Raw genomic sequence first — 24,900 nt, 5'->3', positions numbered from 1 at the left:
TTTATTGGTTACTTTGATTTCTTCTTTTTTTTTTTTTTATTATTATTATTTTTTTTTTCCAGTGGGTTTGTCATACATTGATATGAATCAGCCATGGATTTACATGTATTCCCAATCCCGATCCCCCCTCCCACCTCCCTCTCCACCCGATTCCTCTGGGTCTTCCCAGTGTACCAGGCCCGAGCACTTGTCTCATGCATCCCACCTGGGCTGGTGATCTGTTTCACCATAGATAGTATACATGCTGTTCTTTTGAAATATCCCACCCTCACCTTCTCCCACAGAGTTCAAAAGTCTGTTCTGTATTTCTGTGTCTCTTTTTCTGTTTTGCATATAGGGTTATCGTTATCACCTTAGTGCTAGTTATTTTTATTTTTCATTGCCACACAGTCATTAAAAAATGTTGATTTCACTTATTGTCCTGGGTGAAGCAGTAAAAATTATTAGTATTATTATATCTTATCCCTTAAGTACACAATTTCTTAATATCTTATGTGGCACTTCTGCATACTGAAAGACAGAGGTTGTCTTGAAGAAAAACAAAGGCTTCTGAGCTGAACAAGCTGCTTGATGGAACACCAATTTTACTTGGAAAAAATGACAAGCTGATTATTCAGACAAATGGCAAATAAACATGTGATAACTATTTCTCCAAATACACCTGTTATTAAAAAAAAAAGCTGCTAATAGTATTTGTTGCCAGTGATAAATATTTAAAGTTTTTAAGTGCAAATTAGAATTTTGGAAAACGTATCTGCCACTGTGAGACTGAAACTGACAATATCCTGGTGATGAGATCCTGTATAATATATCAACATTTGGAAGATCTGCTTTTAACATAATGAGCCAGTATTTTTCAAATAACTAATTTTTCAGTGACCATTTGTGATATTTCACAATCATATATTGGTAAGTGATCCATTCAAAGTACAAGATAGACCATTGGATTTTAATATGACGAGTAAGAAAAGTTCTTTGATATGATTTCAGATTCTATTTTACAACTAGCCTTTAAGAAACTACCACCTTTTGAGTTTTGGTGTAGTATAAAAAAATATCCACAGTTATCTGAAAAGGCTATAAAAGTTCTTCTGCTTTTTCCAACTCTACATATCTCTGTGAGACTATCTTTTCTTTTTTCTTTAAACCAAATAACATGTTTGAGGATTGAATGCAGAAGCAGATATGAGAATCCAACTGTTCTCTATTTACCCAGATATTAAAGAGACTTAAGCAGTACACTTTTTCTCTCTGTTGTTTTAGAACATACAGTTTATTTTAATAAAAATAGGCTTTATATTAACAAATGGGGTTTATTACTGTTATTTTTAATGAATTAATAAGTATTTTAACAATTCTGTTTTGATATCTAACATAAATACTGATAGTTATAATTCACATGAACAAAACTCTTTGGCACCTTCAGTAATGTTAAAGTTTAAAAAGCATTCGGAGGCCAAACAGATTGAGAGTTGCTGCTTTGATATTCTGAAATATTTCTGAATCACTAAGGAAACATAGTATTGGCTTGCAAACAGGAGATACGACTAACCAATATATGACTAACCACACTGTGTGTTTACTTTAAATTAGTAATGGGTTATATATGACAGGTTAGGAATTACTGCTGATTAATCAGAAACATACATAAGCTATATTAGATTCTGTGCTAATATGTAACAGAAATATTAGAAATGTGGATCATAAAATATGACTAGTTCTGGAAAGATGTTTGGAAATGGAATGGGATGCTTAATTTTTTCAGGGAGTAGCTAGTAGAGATATCACCTGACATATTCCATTAATTTGTTTATATTCTGACTTCTTACATTGAAATGAAAGCTCTATGAGAGCAGTGGCTTTGTTTTATTCATTGCTGTAGTTCCAGTGCCCAGAACAGTACCTGACACTGTGAGTGCTACGTCGCTTCAGTCGTGTCCGCCTCTGTGCAACCCGATGGATTGTAGCGCGCCAGGCTCCTCTGTCCATGGGATTTTCCAGGCAAGAATACTGGAGTGGATTGCCATGTCTTTCTCCAGGGGATCCTCCCAACCCAGGGATCGAACCTGCTTTGCTTCTGTCTCTTGCATTGGCAGTCGGGTTCTTTACCACTCTGCCACCTTGGAGGCCCACCTGATACATAGCAGTCACTTAGTAAACATTTTTTGTGTAAACGTTTTTATTTTACCCCCGTTCTTTAATATTTTGCTATGTATATAATTCTAGGTTGGTAGTTTTCTTTCAGCACTTTACAGATTCTGTTGTTTTCTGGCTTCTGTTGTTTGTGGTAGGAGGAAGCTAAGGAACCTTTTAACCTGGGTGTTTGTAATATTTTTGACCTTGTGTCTAGTTGTGGCTTTCTTTGTGTTTATTTTGCTTTGTCTTTTCAGATCCTTTTGAATCTTTGGGGGTGATGTCTTACGGGTTTGGGAAATTCTCAGTTTTGCCTTTATCCCATTTCCTCCAGTTGCACATATATTAGAGCTTTTTATTATGTTCAATATGTTTTCGATGCTCTTTTGTGTATCTTATATCCTTTTTACTCTGTGCTTCAATTTGATTGATTTCTATTGATCTGTTGTCTGAATCTCTACATCTGTCTTCTCCTTTGTCTGGTTTGCTATTAAACACCCCTCAATTATTTCAGGTACTATATTCTGGAGTTTCCATTTAATTCTTTTTTACTGATGCTGATTTTCTAGTGATATTTTTCTTTTTCATTTGTGTTACATCTTCTGCATTATTTTCTCCAGCATATTAAGAATTTATTACTAAAAGTTTTGTGAGTTAACTTCCAACATCTGAATTATCTAGTCTCTACATACTATTTTGTTTTCAGTCACGTGTTCTTGTCATTTGACATATTTTGATTACATGCCAGTACCTCTATATACAGTATTTAGAGATTCTGAATGATGATGGATTCCTCCAGAGAGGATTTTTATTTTTCCTTCTGCTTGACAGTGAGAGTGGTGAGTCGTCGTCTTAATCCAGTAAGGCTGAGTTCTAGCCCTGTTCAGTTCTAGTCTGTCTCTTAGCTGCAGTTGGCTTTTTTTTTTTTTCTTCAACTAAGAACTGATGTTTTTTCAGCAGTCCCTCTCCTAAGGGCCCCCAAACTTTATTTCCTTCCCAGACTGCTGGAAGCACCAATCTGTATTTCAGAGGCTCTAGATTTTTAGTCTTGGCCCTGTGTGACCCCAGGATTCAGTAAATATTCTGAGTGGAAGACCAGCCGTTCCTCTACCCATTGAGATACCTCTTCAAGTCTCAGTATTAGTTTCCTTTTGTTGTTGTAATAAGTTAACACAAAGTTAGTGACTCTGAACAACAGAAATTCATTATTTTACAGTCAAGAAAGTCAGAAGTTCACAGTGAATCTCACTGGGCTAAAATCAAGGAGTTGGCAGGCTGCGTTCCTTCTGGAGGTCCTAGGGGAGAATCTATTCCCCTGACTTTTTTTTTCACTACTAGAGGCTGCCTACATTCCTTGACTATGGCTTCCTAACTCTCACCTCAAAGTCAGAAAAACATAGCATCTTCAGATCTTTTCTCCACTTTTGCCTCCTCCTTTTAAAAAGACCCTGTGATTACATTGGGTTGACCTGGAAAATCTCTAAGGCAGCTAATTAGCAGCTTTAGTTACATATGCAACAGTAATTCCTCTCTGCCATGTGTTATAAATTCACAGGTTCCAAATATTAGGATATGAACCTCTCAGGGTGGGGGAACCACTTTTCTGCCTGTCAATAGCACCCCTCTGTGGTAGATTATCAGTCTTCTGCTTTGCTCCCAGAATTCTCAAGTGCCTCCAGGTAAAAATCACTAAAGTTGTAAAATTACCAACGCCTGTAGTTTTTGTTGCCTTCACAGCTCTCTGCTGTTTTCAGACATGATTTGGGGATATTATCCAGCTTTTCTGGTTCTGGATGGGGATGGTTGTTTATATCTTAACTATATTCTACCTGAAAATGGAATAATAAATATTTTAAAAAATCAGTCAGTATCCTTAGTCTATCAGATCTGTCTTGGAGATATTTGAAGCATGCTTTCCATGGGTGCATACAGCCACACTGTGGGCTTTTGAACTTCAATTCCAGCTAGCAAGTATGACAGTTTAAAGATTGGAGTAAGGGAATGTCTGAGATTTGGAAAAATAACAGGATAGAGGGGGAAAAAAGATCTAATTTACTCATTTTTATGTAAGGAAAGATTTATAAACATAGAAGTAATAATTGCTGATATTTATGAACTATGCTACGTGTTTTCATTCATGTTTGTTAGTTTATTACAAAGTCCCAAGAAAGGAGCACTGTCTGCATTATATAGATGAGTAAATTGAAGTTAGAGAAGCTGAGAAATGAGTTTCTCAGGGAATCTCAGAGTCTCTCTGTTAAGACTGGTGGAGGACATTGAAACTGTGTCTTTTTGACTTAAAATAGAAATTCTTTCTGCTTTACCAAACTTTTTCAGATCTTAGTTGGACTTTATGACTGAGTCAAATCCTCATACTTAAGTTTTCTTTGTATGCTGAAAACTTTATAGTACTAAAAGAATCTTTCATTTTGGCTAATTGACTAATTTTAAATGTCTCTTGTATTAGTTATCTGTTGTTGCATAACGCATTACCTAGAACTAGGGGTTTAAAATAGCAAACATTTATTATAGTCTTAGGTTGTTTAGCTGGGTGATTCTGGGTCAGGGTCTCTGATTAGGTTGTAGTAGTCCTGCCAGCCTAGGATGCATTTATCTGAAAGCTTGGTTTGTGTTGAAGAACCGCTTTCAAGATGACTCCCTCTCGTAGTTGTTGGTAGGAGACTAGTTCTTCATCACATGGGCCTCTTCACTGGCCTACTTTAGAGTCCTCACTACAAGTTAGCTTACTTCCAACTAGACCAAGTAATAGTCTAAGGAACCAAGACAGATACAGTAAATGTTTTCATGGTTTAGCCTTATTTTGTGATTTCTGCATTGTCCTATACAGGGCTTCCGGGTGGCTCAGTAGTAAAGAATCTGCCTGCCAAGCAGGAGACCTGGGTTCAATCCCTGGGTCCAAAAGATCCCCCGGAGAAAGAAATGGCAGCTCACTCCAGTGTTTCTGCCTTGGAAATCCCATGGACATAGGAGCCTGGTGGGCTACAGTCCATGGGGTCACAGAAGTGTCACGACATGACTTAGTGACTAAACAACAGCAGTTGGTTACAGTCAGACCTATTCACTGTGGGAGGGAACTGCACGTATCCCAGAGGGCAGAGATCACTGGGGGCCATCTTGAAGGCTGGCTACCACACATACTATGTGAAAAGGAAGGGAAAGATACAGGACTGTGGTTATGACACTTTATTTTATTAGTTCCAGGATCATGAGATTAAAATTTCTTTTTTTACATTATGCTTAATAAATAACAAAAAATGAACTTGAAAGCTCCCCAAACTGGGTGTATTTATAAAGCTTTTAAGTACATAATAATTACTTTGTCTATTTAATTCATATTTCTTATCTTATAAAACTTATACCTCATCTAAGACTAGAGTCTGACCCATCTGCATTGCTATGTGACCTAAGACTAAATAACTTGGGTTATAGTCTGAACCTGCCCTTGCAGAAGGAAAGGTTTAGACATGATGATTTCTAAAGCTCCTTTCTAGGTATAAAATTCAGGTGACAAAAGATAATTAGTGTGAATGCTTTCAAGATAGGAAGCTGAAAGACCAAAGCCTCCTTTCCATCTGATCTAATGGCCCTGTCTATCTTGAAATTGGTCCTCTTGGATTTTATAACACTATTCCTAAAAACATTATACATCTTCCTATCACCATGTCTGCCAAATCTGTACTGAACTTTTATGTTCATGTGCTTCCCGTTGGTGTGCTTTGGCAGTAGGTGTACAAAGATGATTGGAGAATACTTTCCTTTCCAGGGCTCCTAGTCTAGGAAGGGCAAACACATAAATAAATCCTTGACAGTAAAAGCAGTAACTAGGACCCATAATATCTGCTTTTATCCACTTGTAGCTTAATCTCATTTATATCCTATTTCTTGATTTGCTCTGGCCTGGTTTTCATAGTTGAGTATCTTGGTGTATTGCCATTACCCAGAAATCCCACACCTACCAGTTTGTCTTTTGAGATGTTATTTTTTCACCAGGTCAACCCTGATGTGTTTTCACTTTTGTTGTAGTTAGACCATTCTTTGCTGCTTGGTTAAGGGAAGCCTTGCCGTCCGAAGACACTAGCTGGTTTTTAGGAAAGAAGGAAAGTAGTCCTTTGAATAAGTCTTGCTAGAAGATATTAGAAGTTATTAAAAGGTTCTCATTGGCAACATCAGAAAAATTAAAAGAATGAAAAGGGTGATATTGATGGAAATGGGGCCTTATGAGTGTAGTGTGATTACCACAGATTTTTTAGCAAATGCTGAATGTCTCCTTTTTTTCTGAGTGGTCATCCTGTTCAGTTTTATGACAGTGTCAAAAATGTTCATACTTGGTCTGTTTATGGCCTAAGAAAGTACACGGTATTTTTACCAATCTTGATAAGCAGTAGAAATGGGACAGGAAATGGTGCTTATGAGGAACCTACTAAGCCTAGGGCTTCTTGAGCCTAGAGGGTTCCATTAACTAGGTTACCAGAGGATGCAGATTAGGATAAAAGATCCTTAGCCTGATAGATCAGACTTCTCATAATTTGACCTCTATCTACTGTACCCATCGTTTCTTCACACTCATCTTGACACAACAAAATAATGATAATCCCTGTGAAATTTTTCTTTCTGACTTTGTGTTTTTTCCTTTCAAATACTTTTCCTCTAGTAAACTCATTAATACTTCAAGACTCACCTTTAACATTTCATCTTTGAATCTTTCCCTTTGAGTGGGTCTCAGAATTTTGTATATATAATACTATTATTTTAAAAATAATCTGTTATTCTCTTGCTAATAGATTTTGAAAATCCTTGATCAGTGTGTTAACTTTGGTATTCTCATTGACTCACACATTTCCTGGAACATGGTTAATAAACATGGATTTGAAGAGTCAAAATTAAATGTGAATGAGTTTTATTATTGACAAAAGTAAGTCTTGGTACTACCCCTATGTTTTTCCTTTATGAATGGTTCACATTCCTCTTCTGTTGACTTCATCGAATTAAATCTTCTCTCATTCTCTGATATATTTTCCATTTTTTTGTTTTGAACCAGTTGTTAAGAGAATGTTAGTCATCACAACAATTCTCTGAAGTAGATGGTGTTTTTACTATTTTATGGATAAGGAAACTGAGACTTAGAAGAATTAAGTAGCTTGCCCAGGCTTTCATGGTTGGGGTTGGAACTCAGTATTTTACATCATTAAATATAAATAAAACATATATGATTGCTCTTGTCTTAGTGCTGGGTGTTTTCTGTTTGTCTGTCCAGATCTGCTCTACCTTTCTGTGTCTCCAACTCTGTATGCCCCAGGAGACTAACTTGTTCAGTCAGTCAGTGGGCTGTTTTATGACTTTAGTGCTGTTGCTTATGAATCCAAATAAATAATAAACCAGTGTGGGGATAGAGGCAGAAGTCTACTATGTATCCCATTTAAACTTTGCATCCTATATATGTACCATCTTCAAGAAAATTTCAAGCCAAAATTGGTATTTATAATATTTACTACTTTCCATTCTGATTTAAGCATTAAAAACAAAGTTTTAACATTAAATAATTTTATTGCTTGATGTATCTTATAGAATGCACACAAGTATAATGTAAAATTTATTCGTGATTTATATATGAATTACAAACTGAGACCAGTTGTCTGCAAAGTCTGCATTCTCCTGACAGAAACATTAAGAGGTTCTAGGTGAATAGCGTTTTGAAATTATTATGGATGCACTAGATAACAAATGCTTCATATACTTAAAGGGATATTAGCTGATTTGACTTATTTTGGTCAATAATGAGAAAATGTTTCTTTTGTGAAGTTCTTAGAGGACCTTATTACTGATAACGCACCATTTAAATGGTGCATACTTAGAAATCTAAGTATGTCTTTATCTTTCAACCTCTGTTCAGTTCTTATAAAACAAAAACTTAGAGTGAGCCTCATTGTTATTTAATATGAAAGTAATACTCCTTTGAAAAGAAAGTATGTATGTGTATATCTAATTTTACTTACCAGTCTGACTTTTTAAATATAATCATTACATTTCATTGGCCCTAAACATTTTCTTTGTTTTGTATTAATATAGTCATCTCAACTCATGTTGCATTAATACAGTTACACTGGATCCTTGGAATATATGAATATCTGTAGCTTGATTTATAATGTTGCATTCCACTCAACTATAAAGCTGAAAGGGTGAGGATAGGACTTTAAAATTTACAAAAGTCCTCTAGTCATCTTTAGGAACGAAAATGTAATATATAAACAGTAGTTAAAGAATGAAGGATGACAGTAAACTTGTCAAATATTTGATATCAAAGTCAACACAATTTAATAAGAATGAAAAAGATCTTAAAGGTTATGCTGGACAGCAACTTACCAAGTGTCCTGTCTCCCTGTTAAGTGATCCCTGAGCCTATTCTTAAATGTCCACCATGACTTAAACACCACAGCTGCTCTAGAAGTAAGTGCATTTCATATTTGAACAGCTCTGATTTTGAGTTTTTCCATATGTTAATATGTTTCTTTGTAGCTTTTTTCTTGAACCTACCTGATTCTAACCCTTCCTCATGATAGCCCTTCTGTAATTTTTAAAGAGTTATTTAGCATATTGGAGATTACCAGTGCATTAAACTATATCTGGGCTAACATTTTTGTGTGTGCAGAATCTAGAATAAAGCTTCTGCTTTAGTTTTTTAAAAAAATTTATGTTTTAATTGAAGGATAAATGCTTTACAGAATTTTGTTGTTTTCTGTCAAACCTCAACATGAATCAGCCATAGGCTTACATATACCCCCTCCCTTTTGAACCCCCTCCCATCTCCCTCCCCATCCCATCCCTCTAGGTTGATTCAGAGCCCCTCTTTGAGTTTCCTGAGCCACACAGCAAATTCCCATTGGCTGTCTATTTTACGTGGTAATATGTTTCCATATTACCCTTTGCATGCATCTCACCCTTTCCTCTCCTCTCCCCGTGTCCGTAAGTCTGTGCTGTATGTCTGTTTTTCCTTTGCTGCCCTGTAAATAAATTCTTCAGTACCATTTTTCTAGATTCCATATATATGCATTAGAATATGATTTTTATCTTTCTCTTGCTGACTTCACTCTGTATAATATATTCTAGGCTCATCCATCTCAGAACTGATTCAGTTATTTTCGTTTTTATGACTAATATTCCATTACGTATATGTACCACAACTTCTTTATCCATTCATCTGTCAATGGACATCTAGGTTGCTTCCATGTTCTAGCTATTGATAAGAGTACTACAGTGAACAATGGGATGCATGGGTCTTTTTCAGTTTTGGTTTCCTCAGGGTATATGCCTAGGAGTGGGATTGCTGGGTCATACGGTGGTTTTATTCCTAGTTTTTTAAGGAAATCTCCATACCATCTTTCATAGTGGCTGTATCAATTTACATCCCACCAACAGTGCAAGAGCATTCCCTTTTCTCCACACCCTCTCCAGCATTTATTGTTTGTAGACTTTTTGGTGAGGCCTTTCTGACCGGTGTGAGGTGATATCTCATTGTAGTTTTGATTTGCATTTCTCTGATAATGAGTGATGTTGAGCATCTTTTCATGTGTTTGTTAGCCATCTGTATGTCTTCTTTGGAGAAATGTCTGTTTAGGTCTTTCTCCCACTTTTTGATTGGGTTGTTTGTTTTTCTGGTATTGAGTTGTATGAGCTGCTTATATATTTTGGAAATTAATCCCTTGTCAGTTGTTTCATTTGCTATTATTTTCTCCCATTCTGAGGGTTGTCTTTTCACCTTGCTTATAGTTTCCTTTGCTGTGCTTCACTTTTTAATGGATTGTTGAAGATTATTATGAACTGGTATTTTGGATTCAGACCTGTCTGTCTGCTCAGAGTTACAGAAAGTACGGTACTGCTACAGTACTTACGCATCCTGTACCGTTAAACAAATGCCAGGCAAAGCAGAAGCAGATATTTCTTCATACCCTCATTGCAGACATTGGCAAGTTTTGCATAACAAGTGAATAGCTAACTCATCCTGATGTTACTCTTTTATTAATAGTCACTGTTGATGTTATATATTCTTACCTTTAAGGGAAAAGAATAAAGATTTGCTGACAGCCAAAGTCTCATTCAGAAAAATGAAGCAGCCATACTTAGGTTTAGAACAGAGACATCAATTTGCATTTTGACCTGTTCAGTGACTGTCTTCCAGCAAAGAATAGACAATTCTTCAAAATTATACACAATTTTGCTAATTAGAAATCTCTTGGAGAATCTCACTGCCATTAATTTTCAACTAGCATCAGGTATTTTGGGAAAGTGTGTCTGGATATTTCAACTCTTGTTTAAACAGAATGTGGCCTTCCCTGGTGGCTCAGTGGTAAAGAATCCTCCTGCCAATGCAGGAGACAGTGGGTTCAGTCCCTGAGTCAGGAAGATCTCCTGGAGAAGGAAATGGCAACCCACTTCAATATTCTTGCCTGGAAAATCCCACGGACAGAGGAGTCTGGTGGGCTGGAGTCCATGAGGTCACATTAGAGTTAGACATGACTTAGCAACTAAACAACAACTATTACAATACTTCCTCTGACTCTGCATTTATATAAATAAGAGCAGTTGCTGGACAATATTAACTGGCTGTCTGATTAAAATGTTTTCTGCTGCCTTTTTTTACACTTCTGAATCAGTTAAAGTAAAGACTATTATGAAATTGTGATGGAAATTTCTTACCTTTGTTAATCAGGGTTTTCTTCATTCTGAAGAATGCCTTCTTCAAAATGAAGGCATTTCTTAATTGCCTTCATTAACCAAGGCAAAATACAGAAATAAGTTGCATACTGGGGCCAATATGACTGAACTGTAGGCTCTGATTAAAAAAAAAATTTTTTTTAAACAGCCTTAGTATTCTAAGACTGTTGATATGTTTTTTAAGGATTAGACCGTTATTTTTTTGTTTGACCGTGCATATATTTTCTTGTCTCAAAATTCAAAAAGTTCAAAAGATAAAGAAAATTTCCCACCTTAATATCTTAACTACCTGATTCCCTCCCTCAGAGCTAATCACTACTGTTATCTTTATTCTTAGTACTTTTCTCTTAAAAGAACCCCCACAGTTCTCCTAACCTGATTTTTATCCTCCTAAGATCCTAAATATGATTATTTTATGAATTTCTGAGATTAATGGATTCCGAAAATAATGCTTCAGTTTAATTGAGAACAGTATATAAGTTGAGCACTTCATTGATTTTTACCTAATATTTTTTTAGCTACACTGTTCTGGGGGACTATAGATAATGGACAGTTCTTTAAGGTGGCTTGTATAAATAAATTATAATACGGTGACATGTCCAGCAGTAGAATTACAGGAATCAAAAAGGAATGTTTAGTGCTATTTTCTGGAAAGTAGTGACAAATCTTGGTGGAAGTGGGTCTGAAGCTGGGTTTTGAAAAATGAATAGTAAGTAACTTACTTAGGCAGATGGGATTGGAGATGGAATTCCAGACAGAGGAGGAAGAGCAATAGAATGTACAAAAGGTAGAAGCTATTAATGGTCTAGATTGTTGAATGAACAATAAGGATTGGGAAGTAGTGTGGTGAGAGCTGGAACTAGACAGGCTATCCATTTTGTGAAAGGTTTTAGCATAGTGCTAAATGAGATGGGGCCAGTTGAAACAACTGTAAACTCTTAACATAGGATTAGTGTTGAGAAGAACCACTTTGTTGGCAGTATAGGGAGTAAATGAGAACAGGATGACGTTAGGAAACAGGGAGAGTGGTGAGAAATGTATTATAATCTGGGCAAGAAATATATAATGAGGTTATCAAAGCAGGAATATTCAGGTATTAGGAGGTAGAGATATTCAGGTATTAGGAGGTAGCATCAGTGAGAATTGAATCATTTTATTAGGAGACAAAATAGTTTAGTGGTTAAGACAGACATTGTATAGAACTTAGTTCCAGCTATTTTTTTTTTTTTTTTTTTACCTTTTATCAGCTCTGTGACTTTCTGTCAATTATTTATTTTTAATCAATTCCCTTTCCTCATCTATTATAGTATAGTTGAAGCTTTAAGCAGCCTGCATTTAACTTTCTGAATTAATAGTTCCTTTCCATTCCCCCAGTAAAGCAGACTTAATTGATGTTCATGGCAAGCTCTCAGCTTGTTGATCTTCCTAGATAAGTAAAACTAAATGTTGAAATTAACCAGTTGCATAGGAGTCATTATACTATATGATGTGTCTAGAATAGGCAAGTCCTTGGAGACAAAAAACTAAGGCTGGATGGGGAAAGAGGAGAACAGGGAGTGACTGCTAGTGAGTATGAGGTTTGTTTTGGGGGTGATGAAATGTCCTAAAATTGATGGTTAACACACCTATGTGTCACAACTCTGAATGTAATCAAAACCACTGTACTTTGAATTTTATGGTGTATGGATTTGAGATAACAGGAAAACTCTACATCGCTTTTAAAAATACTGTTGATAGTTTTGTGTATAAGTGTTTTACTGTAGCTTAGAAATTGGCCTAAATGACACTAACACATTCTTTTAAGTCACCCAAGTAATCTAGATGTGGTGTGAGCAAACATTTTTACATAGTCACAAAAATACACAATAATAAAATGCTGGAATATGACTTTCATTCAGTGATTCCCACTAATAAACTTGAATCACACAGGCCCTGGCACTATAGTAGAAATTTTTGTGTGTAATACGTGCCATTTTAATATTTCATAGGAAGTCTTTGGATGTGATAGCTTCTTGTGTGTTAAAGAGCAACCTCTATTTGAAGAAATTGTGTGGCGTGGTTACAGAAGTACCTACTGTATCTGTAACTGCTGATGGTATTAAAAATACTGATTATTTTGCCTTTGGCAGTGGTACTATTTCTACTTGAAAGGGAATAATATGGCAGTCAAGAATAGTTTATTTGGTATGTGTATGGGAGAGTTGCAGATATGAAATTTAGGTATTTTACTATAGAAAGTAGGTATGTTTTCTGGTTCCTCCCTCTCTTGTATATACTTTGATTTTAATTTTTATCAAGTCTGTCTATCTGGCCTTTGCCGCTGTGGCCCATTGATCTGTCCATCTGTCTGTTACAGTGCATATTGGGTACTTCCAGACGTATGAATTCAGTGATGCAAAGGACAGGAGGGCTGCAGCAGCAAAGGTAGGACAGAATCATTCCAAAGACAAGTTATTAAAGGATCATTAACATTATGTATGTGTGAGCACGTATTGATAGCAGCACCTAGTTATTTAAGGGCATACCGTTTATCCTATAAATGGATACGGAAAGCCTGTTCTGACATGACAAATTTGACATATCTGTTTATAAAGGGCACAGTTTTACTGTTTTTTAAGCCAGAAGTTTACTTGGTATTCAGGCAACAAAGTAAATTGATATTTGCCACTATATTTTAAAAAAATGACGAATAATAGAAATTATTAAATGGAAGATCTTTATGATGCTTGCTTGATTCATGGACCTGGTTGATTTTCAGAAGCTATGACAACAGAAAATCCCATTTGTAAAACTGGGAGAAGAAGCAGGAAAGATAGATTGATCTGGCCATGCATATATATTTATCTGTTAATGTTATATATCTGATCCTATTTTGATGAAAATAATTAAATCCTGGTGGTTCTTTTAACTTATGTAAGGAACCTTAAGGATTTTTACTTAAATAGTTGTACCATTTACAAATATTTGTATCCATTTACTTGCTAAATGATCACATTTGTAATAGCTGTTCCTGGCTTTTTTTGGGAAAATGTTGGATTAAAATGAGAGAGCAACAGCACTTTGACACTGAACCCTAAGAGCTGAATCACAGCCAAGTCACAAGCACTTAGGCAGTACAGTGCAAACATTTGAAGAAAAAGAAGTGAAAGGCTTATATATTGTATAATATGGTAAAGTGTTGGATTGCTTATTTACTACTCTAGTATTGGTTGTAAAGTGAGATTTTATAGGGATAACTGAATGATACAGATATTTGCATCATTTTCTTTGCTGTTGTGCTTCCAAAAGACAGGGATTGTTTTTCTAGCAGGTAATTACAGTGCTTCTCAAGGCTTCCTGAGTGAAAAGGCAGATAAAAATTGGCATTTGGATTTCAATGAAGATTGTGAGATGTTCAAAATGACTCTAAAATGAAGATCTTAGATATCAGTAGCATAAATTCTGGCCCCAAAAGTTAATAGTTACTTTAATAAACTCTATATGCTATATTGAAGAGATCTAGTATACTGTCACTTGAATGTGAAAATGTATTTTGAAGTGACGTTTCATGGTATACTGTAGTAGAGATATCTTCAATCAGTAGCGTTGAGGTGTTTCAGTGTATTTTAAGATCTTCCCCACACACACTGGGATTTTTTGATCTTAGAAACCTTTTTGGTTAACTTTTTAAAACTTTCATACCTTCTTTCAAATGTTTTTTATTATGTATTTCATGATGTAAAATAAATCACAAATTATTATGTATCTTTTTTGTGTGGCATGAATATTAGTCATGAATCTATAGTTTCTTCAGAATTGTCAGATCTAGTAGTCCAACTCAGTATAAGAAAAATAGTTCTGAATTTCAGAGACCTAAGTATGTTCTAATGCTGACTGCCACTATTGCCACTTCAAAAGTAACTTCTGCTTTTTGGTTTTCGCTTTTTAAAAATGCATGTTGGTAGTACCTTTACAAAATCTAATCTCTGTCTTTATGAAAAGGAATTCTTAGTAAGGGGTGAAGATGAAAGGGTTTAACTGTATCTAAATCATTGCTAAGATTTGATTTTTTAAAGTTGTGCTTGTTTATGCTTTTGTCAATAAACTTTAATCTACAACTGACACTATTAAGAATCCTAAAATTTCCATTAGTCTGATAAAGAAAATATTATTTGGGTGTTTTAATTTAACATTTTTTTGAATTGCCGTTTCATATCCTTTGTGCCTTTTCTTATTGAGTTCTTAATATGATAGTTTTTGTAGTTCTTTTCTCCCATCTGTAATTTGTGGTTTAAAGTAATACTCAACATATGATAACAGATAAGAAAGTAAAGAGCTATTATGTCTTCAAATGATTACATTTATACACCTGTTTTTTTTCATCACCTTTTCCTCTTCCTTTCTCACCTTTGTGGATCATAATTTATGCTAGCTATATTTTTATGTTATCAAAGTTCTTTTGTCTTGTGATCATAACCAAGTCTTAGTTTGCTCATAGCTTGATTTTTAAAGTGACACCACTGAATTTTTGTTTTTATGATTATATCACTGACAGTCCAAGTAGTCCAATTTATGCCTGGGTCATATTTACACTTCTCCAGGAGCTGTCCATTTTGCTCTTCCCAGGATGCCCTTCCCACTAGGCGTCTTGTAATAGCCATCAGCCATGAACTTTTACATTACTATTCTGTTCCTGTTTCTTGGATCTGTCTTTTTTCCTTAATACAATCTCACTTTACTGGACTACATCCTTAATTTAACTCCCATATACCTTTTCTACACTGACTCTGATAATGTTTTCAGTTTGTCTTTATTTTTTTTCTTTTTCTTTTTTTTTTCAGTTTGTCTTTAAACTTGGTTGCTAGATTGGCTAGTCAGGAAACTTGTAGATTGAGATGTTTATGAAAGATACTGCCTTCTACACTCATGGTTGCTAATCTAATACCAGTTTGCTTCCTATTTCTTGATGACTTTTTAAAAAAGTTTCAGCATTTTCTCTTTATCCTTTTGTTCTGAAGAGACATATAAATGTGAATCTTCTGATTGTGTTGGGCCCTTATTGGACTCTTTAAACTGAAATGCTTGTGTCCTTTTAAAACTTTAAGAAATAAAGTTTTAATATCGCTTTGGTAATTCTCTCCTCTTGGAGTTCCGGTTAGTTGATTGTTAAAAATAGTGAGTAGTGACTTTTCTTAAAAACTAAGGTAAAATTACATAAGATTGATTTCAGAGAGGGTGCCTGTAAGGGTGCTGAATCTTCAACTTTCACAAGGAATGTGGTAATATCTAAAATGGAAAGATGGTAACTATATGAGCATAAGCATATTATTTAGGATAAATTTAAAAACAAGGAGAAACAGCTAAAAGAATTTTAAATGGTTGCCTCAAAGGACTGGAAATCAGTAGCACCTGGGATATGGGCAAGATGGTTGTTAAACTTTGAGGTTACCATTAGCTTCTAAAACTGTGTACATACTCTAAAACTTAAAAAAATTAAGTGATTCAGTGCAGCCCCGTCATTAAAGGTCCACATTTAGTGATACCTTCATTCTTTAAATCCTCTGTAAATATGTTCTTAGTCCAAGCCTTCATGAAGGAAAATTCCAGTTGTATGTATCACATGGTACTTTTAAAATTCTTAACCATTGAGCTGTGTATTTTGAGGATAATTAGCAAGAGAATGTACTGGAGATGTACATGACCTGTTACAGCTTACTTGTAAAACTTCCTTTAAATGATACAAGAGTATAATATATTTTTGTCTATTTCAGGATCATTTGCATTTATGATCTTTAAAGACATTTACAATCTCTTTATTTTCAAGTAAAGTTTTTCGTAGAAAAGTTTGTAAGATGCTTTAAAATTTTACTTAAAACTTTCACGACTCAAAGTATAAGCCCTATGATTTTCAAATAATCTCATGTCTATATTCCTCAAAATTTTGTGTACCACATACACATGTGTAGGGTTTGAATAAGTAAGAAGTAATCAGTCAGTTGTTAATCAAAATCCTCCCACTTATCAATAGCTGTTTTGAGTTGCTGTGTTGGGAACAGAAGGATATTAGTTAAAAGAAATCACTTAAAGCACTAGGTCAGGTACTGTTTTAAAAAAAAACAAAACAGTAGTAGCTGGGTATGTACATGTGCGACTTTTTCTAAGTGCCTCCACGTGGAGGGGTAACTCCATACAAGGCTTCTTAATGAGAACCTACTGTGTAGCACAGAGAACTCTACCCATTGCTCTGTGGTGATCTAAATGAGAAGAAAATCCAAAAGAGAAGGGAAATGTGTATATGTATGGCTGACTCACTTTGCTGTACAGCAGAAATTGACCCAGCAAGAGTAAAGTGACTGTACGGCAATTTGAAAAACCAAAGACTTAATACCGGTTTGCATTTGCGTCATAGAACTAATTTTTGCATGCCACCTTTAGATAGTTTGAAGATGGCTGTTAGTGTGAGAAGGGACAGTACATTGAAGTCACTCAGATGTTCTGTTTCTGTGTTTGGTGGAACACTTTCAGTATGTGCCACATAGCTACGTGGAATGCTGATACTTTGGGCTTGACTGTTGGAATCCAGAGGTGAGAATATGAGTAGATAACTCAGGGTTGCTAAATAATCTTAATTATTTCTCACAGTTTCAGAGTTATGAAAAAAATAGTAAAATAGGATAAGGTGGTTTATATATAATCTTCATTTGTGTTTTAGATTAGCTCCATTATGCCAAGATAGTTTGGAATTGGAGTTACCTGGTTCTTGGCCTTGCCTTTTAGATTTTTCTCCCCCTTGTAATGAGAATTTTTAAGATCTGTTCTCCTAGTAGTGTTCAGATATACAATATGAAATCAACTGCAGTCATCATGTTTTTTTTCTTTTTCTTTTTTTTGCAGTCATCATGTTGTACATTATATCCCTGTGATTTATTTCATTTTTTAAAAACTTTATTCTTTTATTTTTGGTGTCGATGGGTGTTTGAAACTGTGTGTAAGCTTCCTCTAGTTGGGGTGAGCGGGCTCAGAAGCTGTGGCTCCTGGGCTTTGGTGCTCTGCTGCATGTGGACTCTTCCTGGACCAGGGTTGGACTTCGTGTCCCCCGCACTGCCAGATAGATTCTTATCCGCTGTACCACCAGGGAAGTCCTAGTTTCTTCTCTGCTCCTACCGGCAGTTAGAAGACTGAGGTCCACCAAAATCTTGCCTGAATGGGGCCTCAGGCCTCAGTGGTGAAGATTTAAAAGAGTTAAAAGATTTAAAAAGTTTAAAAAGATTTAAAAGATTGTTGTGTGACTCGGCTGTTGATCAGCTAGATGTGAAAGTGAAGTCGCTCAGTCCTGTCTGACTCTTTGTGACCCCATGGACTGTAGCCTACCAGGCTTCTCCGTCCATGGGATTTTCCAGGCAAGAATACTGGAGTGGGTTGCCATTTCCTTGTCCAGGAGATCCTCCTGTCCCAGGGATTGAACCCGGGTCTCCCGCATTGTAGGCAGACGCTCTTACCGTCTGAGGTCATGAATTTGTTTTCCTGTTGTAAAAAAGAAGTTTTACATACTGTTTCTACTGTTCATGTAAATAATATCCCTTCCATCACCCAACCTGTTTGGTTTGCATTTGAATTTTTATGGAAGAATTTAAGTGATTATACACAGTTTAGTATCCTTCCATTTATAGAAACATTTGTCTTATTCTGACTAAACTCTTGATATTCTCTAGAGGTGAAATCTTTGACTCTTCAAATTTGAGATGACATAGAAGTAATTTCCATCATAAAATGCCTATACAAGGGCAAGTGAAGAAGAGCAAAGTCGAATTTGAAATGTTACTTACTGATGGGTGGTTGGCTGTGTGCATTCAATAACAACTTTTGGTACATCAAGATTAAGTCTATAGTTCAGATGCATACCTCAGAAAACTTTCAAGTAAAGTATCATGGATCTGCAGAATTACAAGTAGTCAACTTGTCAGTGTTAAATTTTTAAAAAATAATATCAAAGGGTAGTGAGTAGAGTATGAACTTCTTCTGAAATAATCTCCAGGAAGCACTTCAGTGAAAAAGTATCTCAAGAACATTACCCTCAACATTCCCCGCCCCCACCCCCTTTTTTTAACCTTCCTTCTGATAGTTGCTTGAAACTTTGAGGATTAGTATTGTAATTTTTTTTTCTATGCATATAGCATTTAAGCCATCTGAGAATTCTGTGATGGTCTTCCTCATCCTCCTAATCCTCTCTATAATTAGGAGGATGCATTAGAGAGCCAAAAACTTTATTTCTCAGACTGTTTTGGATTTAGGGTTTTTTAGATGTGAAATAGTTGCTGCCAATTATTTAATAGATACATGTGTGTGAGGTTTGAAGGAAGTTCATCTTTCTTCCCTTTTCTGCCCCCCATCCCTCCCTGCTGCTTTTTTCTGGGTTTGAAAATGTGAGATTTTTCTGCAGTAGCAGAAATGCAGCATTGCATTATCCATTCTTCACCTTTCTATATTATCAAGAGGCATTTGTAGCAAAGGCAGCAGGTAGGCTCTTGTGTACATCACCTTGTTTCATGGTTATCTGGAGGCAGTTGTTGGCAGTGTCAGTGGTGAAGGCAGTTGTTGGCAGTGTCAGTGGTGACTCTTTGATCCCTTGGATCACAGTTAGCTGCCCTTCTTGAATTTAGTGGCTCTGTTGGTAGCTCAGTCAATAAAGAATCTGCCTGCAATGCTGGAAACCCACCTTCAGTGCCTGGGTTAGGAAGACCCCCTGGAGAAGGGCATGGCTAGCCACTCCAGTATTCTTCCTTGGAGAATCTCATGGACTGAGGAGCCTGGTGGGCTGTGGTCTGTAGGATCCCAAAGAGTCGGACAGCACTGAAGCAGCGGAGCACACGCATGCCCGTTGGTGGCTTAAGGGGAGAGAGTCCCTTGTGCTTCAGTTGTCTGGTGTCCTGGTGTCACAATCCTTGTAGACAGCCATAGCCTTACAGCCCCGTTCTTCCAGTCCTTGCAACTATTAAGTACCCAATTGCTCTTACTAACTCTCCCTTTCCTCAAAATACCTAGTGCTTTCTCTTCCTGGCACCTATCCTGATTGATTAAAGTCAAGAGTGTCTTTTGGTGACAGGATTCTACTCTTTAATTTTGTATATGGTACACTGTGAGCTTTTGATACCTAGAGAATTTATTGTATTTATTATATGTCATTAACTGTTAATTGTATTGCAGTCTTTAGTGACTCTTAGTATAAAGTTCTCAGCAGTCTTCCATACTTTTAAAGGGAAGACGTTTATACCTGAATTATACATGATAATTTTTTAGAAGGAAATCAGGTATTTAATTAAATTTGAGAGTTTGGAAATGAAACTTTTTACATTTAGTGTGACCAGCTCAGAATGTTGCTTCCTTATATAGTTTGTATCAGTGCTTCTCAAATTTTAATGTGCATACAAATTAGTAGATGTGGATTGGGATTTAAGATTCTGCATTCCTAACTAACTCTTGGGTGATTATGATTCTGTGGGACGTATTTTTGAAGTATTGGGTTGGCCAAAAAATTTGGATTGGTTCGTAACCAGAACGAACTTTTTGGCCAGCCCAGTAGTAAGGCCTATACTACTGTAAATTAAGGAACATTTTACATTTCTATTCATATGATGATAAAGTAGAAACAAATCTTTTCACCCTACTCCCAAACCAGCCCCTGGGGATACAATTCTCAGGGACAGTTTTCTACACTTTTAAAATTGCACATTCAATATGTTATGGAAATTTACTTAAAACACAGAAATGGAATATTGTGCATTGCTCAGGAACTTGCCTTTTTCAGTCAGTGGTATCTCAGTAATATCCTTCCGTTTCAGTGTTCACAGGTCTATTTTGTTTTTTAAATTGCTGCATTACAGTTTAAGTACGGATATAGCATAATTTATAGGCAGTCTTTTGGGGGAATATCTTTGCTTTATTGCTGTTTCAAATAACGTGCATGTGTACTTTCTTATTCTTACCCTTTTACACTTGAAGATTTCTTTTGGGTAGGTTCCTAAAGGTGAAATTTCTAGGTGCATTTTAAGTTTTGATCAGTTCTGCTAAACTGTTGTTACAAAGGTTTTAAGAGCGTTGTCATCTCACTAAGATGTTGTGGGCCATTTTCCCACACCTTTGTTTCCAAATATTATAATTTTTTAGGATCTTGGCCATTGTGCTAGATTAAAAACAGTCTGTACCTATATTAAGGAGATCGAATGTTTCCTTTTCGGCCAGTTGTATTCTTCGAATTCATAAACTGCCCATTTTTGTTGGATTATTTGTCTTTTATGGACAAATGTGTTTATTTACCTTTTATTGTAGGTGTTGCAAATATTTCTGTACAGAAGTTTTTGTACTTTATGGCTTTTGGGTTTCTAATACTGCTTTAAAAGGCACATTAATAGCCTGTAAAATTTAAATCGGCGGTAGCTGTCTTAAGGAGATCTGACTCTTTGAGACCCCATGGACTGTAGCCTACCAGGCTCCTTCATCCATGGGGTTTTTCAGTCAAGAGTACTGGAGTGGGTTGCCATTTCCTTCTCCAGGGGATCTTCCTGACTCAGGGATCGAACCCAGGTCTCCTGCATTGCGGGTAGACACTTCACCGTTTGAGCCATCTGGGAAGCCCTCTTAAGGAGGTCAGATTAAGCTGAATAGAAACATAGAAGCATGAACCCATTCTTGTGTAGGAAAATTGTCAAACTGAGTTTTGAAATGGAATCTACAACCTGTTGTATTTCAGATCAAATTTTGAGATAAAGCTAGCCTTTGTGGGGTTTTTTCTATGTATGATAATTGGTTTGGTTTTTTTTTAATTTTTTTGCTATTTCATCTTAGACTGCTGTTTCATATGATAAAACACTTTCATCTAATATTTAGCTTTCCCCTAAAATAAGAATTTTCTATTGAGACTTTTCAAAAATAGTTGCTTCTCCATAGTACTAATCCTAGGAATGTCATTCAATAGCTTGGTTGATCTGCCAGGAGATTCTGTCATACCCTAGAGTGTGGGCGTGTCTGCATACTGTATGCATGTACCTAGAACTGTGGTTCTCCACCTTGGCTGCATGTTGGAATGCCAGGAAGCTTTCAGTAAGTGGTAATGCCAAGGTTTTTCCCTTTTGCACCCAGTCCCCTCCTCCACCACTCCTCCCTTACTTTGTTTCTGATGTATTTAGCCTTGGATGTGGCTTGCACATCAGTTTTTTAAAGTGCTTCATATGATTCTAATGGGCTACCATAGCAAAGGACCATGTGATCAAAGGATAGAGGATGATAGTGCATAAAGTCAGCTGGGACAGTTGTCATATTGAGACCCACTTTTTAAAAATCCAAAAATGGAACTTTGGGCATACTTTCAAAGCAAGCGCTACTGCTGTAACCCTAGAATGTAATTTTCTTCAAATTACTAAAACACTAAGCCACTGTGTTCATATGGGAGTTCTACACATACACGTTTTCAGAGCCCTCATAGTGGGAAACTGTTTAGGGCATTGGTTCCTAATTCTGGCTGCATATTACTATTGTCGGGGGGAACTGTAGGTTATAGTTGGATGAAAAGTACACGTATCCATGTCCCGTTCCAGACAGTTGAAACCACATTGCTGGTGCTGAAGTCATGTATTGATACTTTCACATTTCCAGAGGAGATCCTAATATGTAGCCAGAATGGGAAAACCATTGTTTTAGAGCTTATAACTAGAGATCATGTGAAATTTTAGTTTGCCTTATTGTCCTAAAGGTTAAGTGTATTGCTGCAAGTATTAGTTTTCTAATTATGGTGATTTTGCTCATTAACTGATTTTGTTTGGCTTGTTTGTATCTTTTTTTTTTTTAAAAAGAAGCACCAATAAGAACAGGATGAAGAGCTCTTTATGTTATCCAAGAGCTTGAATTGATTAAAATAATGGTTTTATGAATTTTGGCGGTGGTAGCCACCATACATAGGTGGGTTTCTTTGACCAGGCCCCAGCCTAAAGCAATTAAATCAGAATCTTTGAGGGTGGTGCTATAAGCATAAATTTTTATAAACTTCTCCTAATATTCAGGTCCTATTAACTTACTTCATCTTGGGTCAGTTTTATCTATCTCTGCCCTCATCTGTAAAATGTAAATAATGCTTGCTTTGCACAAAATATTAATGTTAGGATTAAATGAAATAATTATTTAATGTATATAAGGTGCCTGGCACTAAGTAATTTCACATCTGTGTTCTTCTGTTTGAGATTGCCCTTTTGATGCTCACTGTACTTTTTTATAAAGCACCTTATCCTTTTTTTTTTTTGGCTCTGTGTGCTGTAGCATGTGGGATCTTAGTTCCCCAACCAGGGATTGAACACGTGCCCTCTGCAGTTGAAGTGAGGAATTTTAACAACTGGACCCTCAAAGAAGTCCCATTCATCGTAAATGCAATTTTTTAAAGTCCCACTTTTTAAAAATATGGTTATTTTGTAAAAATTTTTTGTAAAGGTTACACTCCATTTACTGTTACTACAAAATACTGGCTATAGCCCCTATGTTGTACAATACATCCTTGTAGCCTGTCTTAGACCCAATAGTTTGTACCTCCCACTGTCTCACCCCTATGTTGTCCCCCCACCCCCACCCAGCCACTAGTTTGTTCTCTGTATCTGTGAGTCTGCTGCTTTTTTGTTAGGTTCACTCATTTGTTGTATATTTTAGATTCCACATACAAGTGAAATCACACAGTATTTGTCTTTGTCTTTGACTTACTTCTCTTAGGGGTAGTGACCTCCATTGAGTTAGACAAGGCTGTGGTCCATGTGATTAGATTGGTTAGTTTTCTGTGATCATGGTTTCAGTCTGTTTGCCCCCTGATGCCCTCTCTCAGCACCTATAGTCTTACTGGGGTTTCTCTTACCTTGGACGTGGGGCATCTCTTCACGGCTGCTCCAGGAAAGCGCAGCCGCTGCTCCTTACCTCGGACATGGGGTATCTCCTCTCTGCCGCCGCTCCTGACATTGGACGTATAGGGCAACCCAAGATGGACGGGTCATGGTGGAGAGTTCTGACAAAATGTGGTCCACTGGAGAAGGAAATGGCAAACCACTTCAGTATTCTTGCCTTGAGAACCCCATGAACCGTATGAAAAGGCAAAAAGATAGGACACTGAAAGATGAACTCCCTAGGTCAGTAGGTGCCCAATATGCTACTGGAGATCAGTGGAGAAATAACTCCAGGAAAAATGAAGAGACGGAGCCAAAGCAAAAACAACACCCAGTTGTGGGTGTGACTGGTGATGGAAGCAAGGTCTGATGCTGTAAAGAGCAATATTGCATAGGAACGTGGAATGTTAGGTCCATTAATCAAGGCAAATTGGAAGTGGTCAAACAGGAGATGACAAGAGTGAACGTCGGCATTCTAGGAATCACCGAACTAAAATGGACTGGAATGGGTGAATTTAACTTAGATGACCATTGTGTCTACTACTATGGGCAAGAATCCCTTAGAAGAAATGGAGTAGTCATCATGGTCAACAAGAGTCTGAAATGCAGTACTTGGATGCAGTCTCAAAAATGACAGAATGACCTCTGCTTGTTTCCAAGGCAAACCATGCAGTATCGTGGTAATCCAAGGCTATGCCCCAACCAGGAACACTGAAGAAGCTGAAGTTGATCAGTACTATGAAAACTTGTAAGACCTTTTAGAACTAACACCCAAAGATGTCCTTTTCATGGTGGGGGCCTGGAATGCAAAAGTAGGAAGTCAAGAAACACCTGGAGTAACAGGCAGATTTGGCCTTGGAGTACAGAATGAAGCAGGGCAAAGGTTAATAGAGTTTTGCCAAGAGAATGCACTGGTCATAGCAATGCCCTCTTCCAGCAACATTGGAGAAGACACTATACATGGACATCACCAGATGGTCAACACCGAAATCAGATTGATTATATCCTTTGCAGCCAAAGATGGAGAAGCTCTATACAAACAAAAACAAGACTGGGAGCTGACTGTGGCTCAGATCATGAACTCCTTATTGCCAAATTCAGACTTAAATTGAAGAAAGTGGGGAAAACCACTAGACCATTCAGGTAT

The 24,900-nt window shown here is 36.6% G+C and overlaps 1 protein-coding gene across 2 annotated transcripts in view; it reads left to right on the top strand.

Annotated features, from left to right (window-relative positions):
* Positions 1-24,900, top strand: part of ARIH1 (ariadne RBR E3 ubiquitin protein ligase 1) — a 98,299-nt gene that overhangs the window by 11,064 nt on the left and 62,335 nt on the right. Inside the window, exon 2 of one of the 2 annotated variants that reach the window (XM_043919681.1) lies at positions 13,220-13,287. The exons of the other annotated variant lie outside the window; for it this stretch is intronic. Coding sequence (XP_043775616.1) covers positions 13,220-13,287 — 68 coding nt within the window. The remainder of the gene's footprint in view (positions 1-13,219; positions 13,288-24,900) is intronic. 2 annotated transcript variants of the gene reach the window in all.

The sequence above is a fragment of the Cervus elaphus genome, chromosome 12 (assembly GCF_910594005.1).
Source record: "Cervus elaphus chromosome 12, mCerEla1.1, whole genome shotgun sequence".
NCBI lineage: Eukaryota > Metazoa > Chordata > Mammalia > Artiodactyla > Cervidae > Cervus > Cervus elaphus.
Note: the sequence above shows the minus strand (reverse complement) of the source record. Positions and strands in the feature narration are given on the sequence as shown.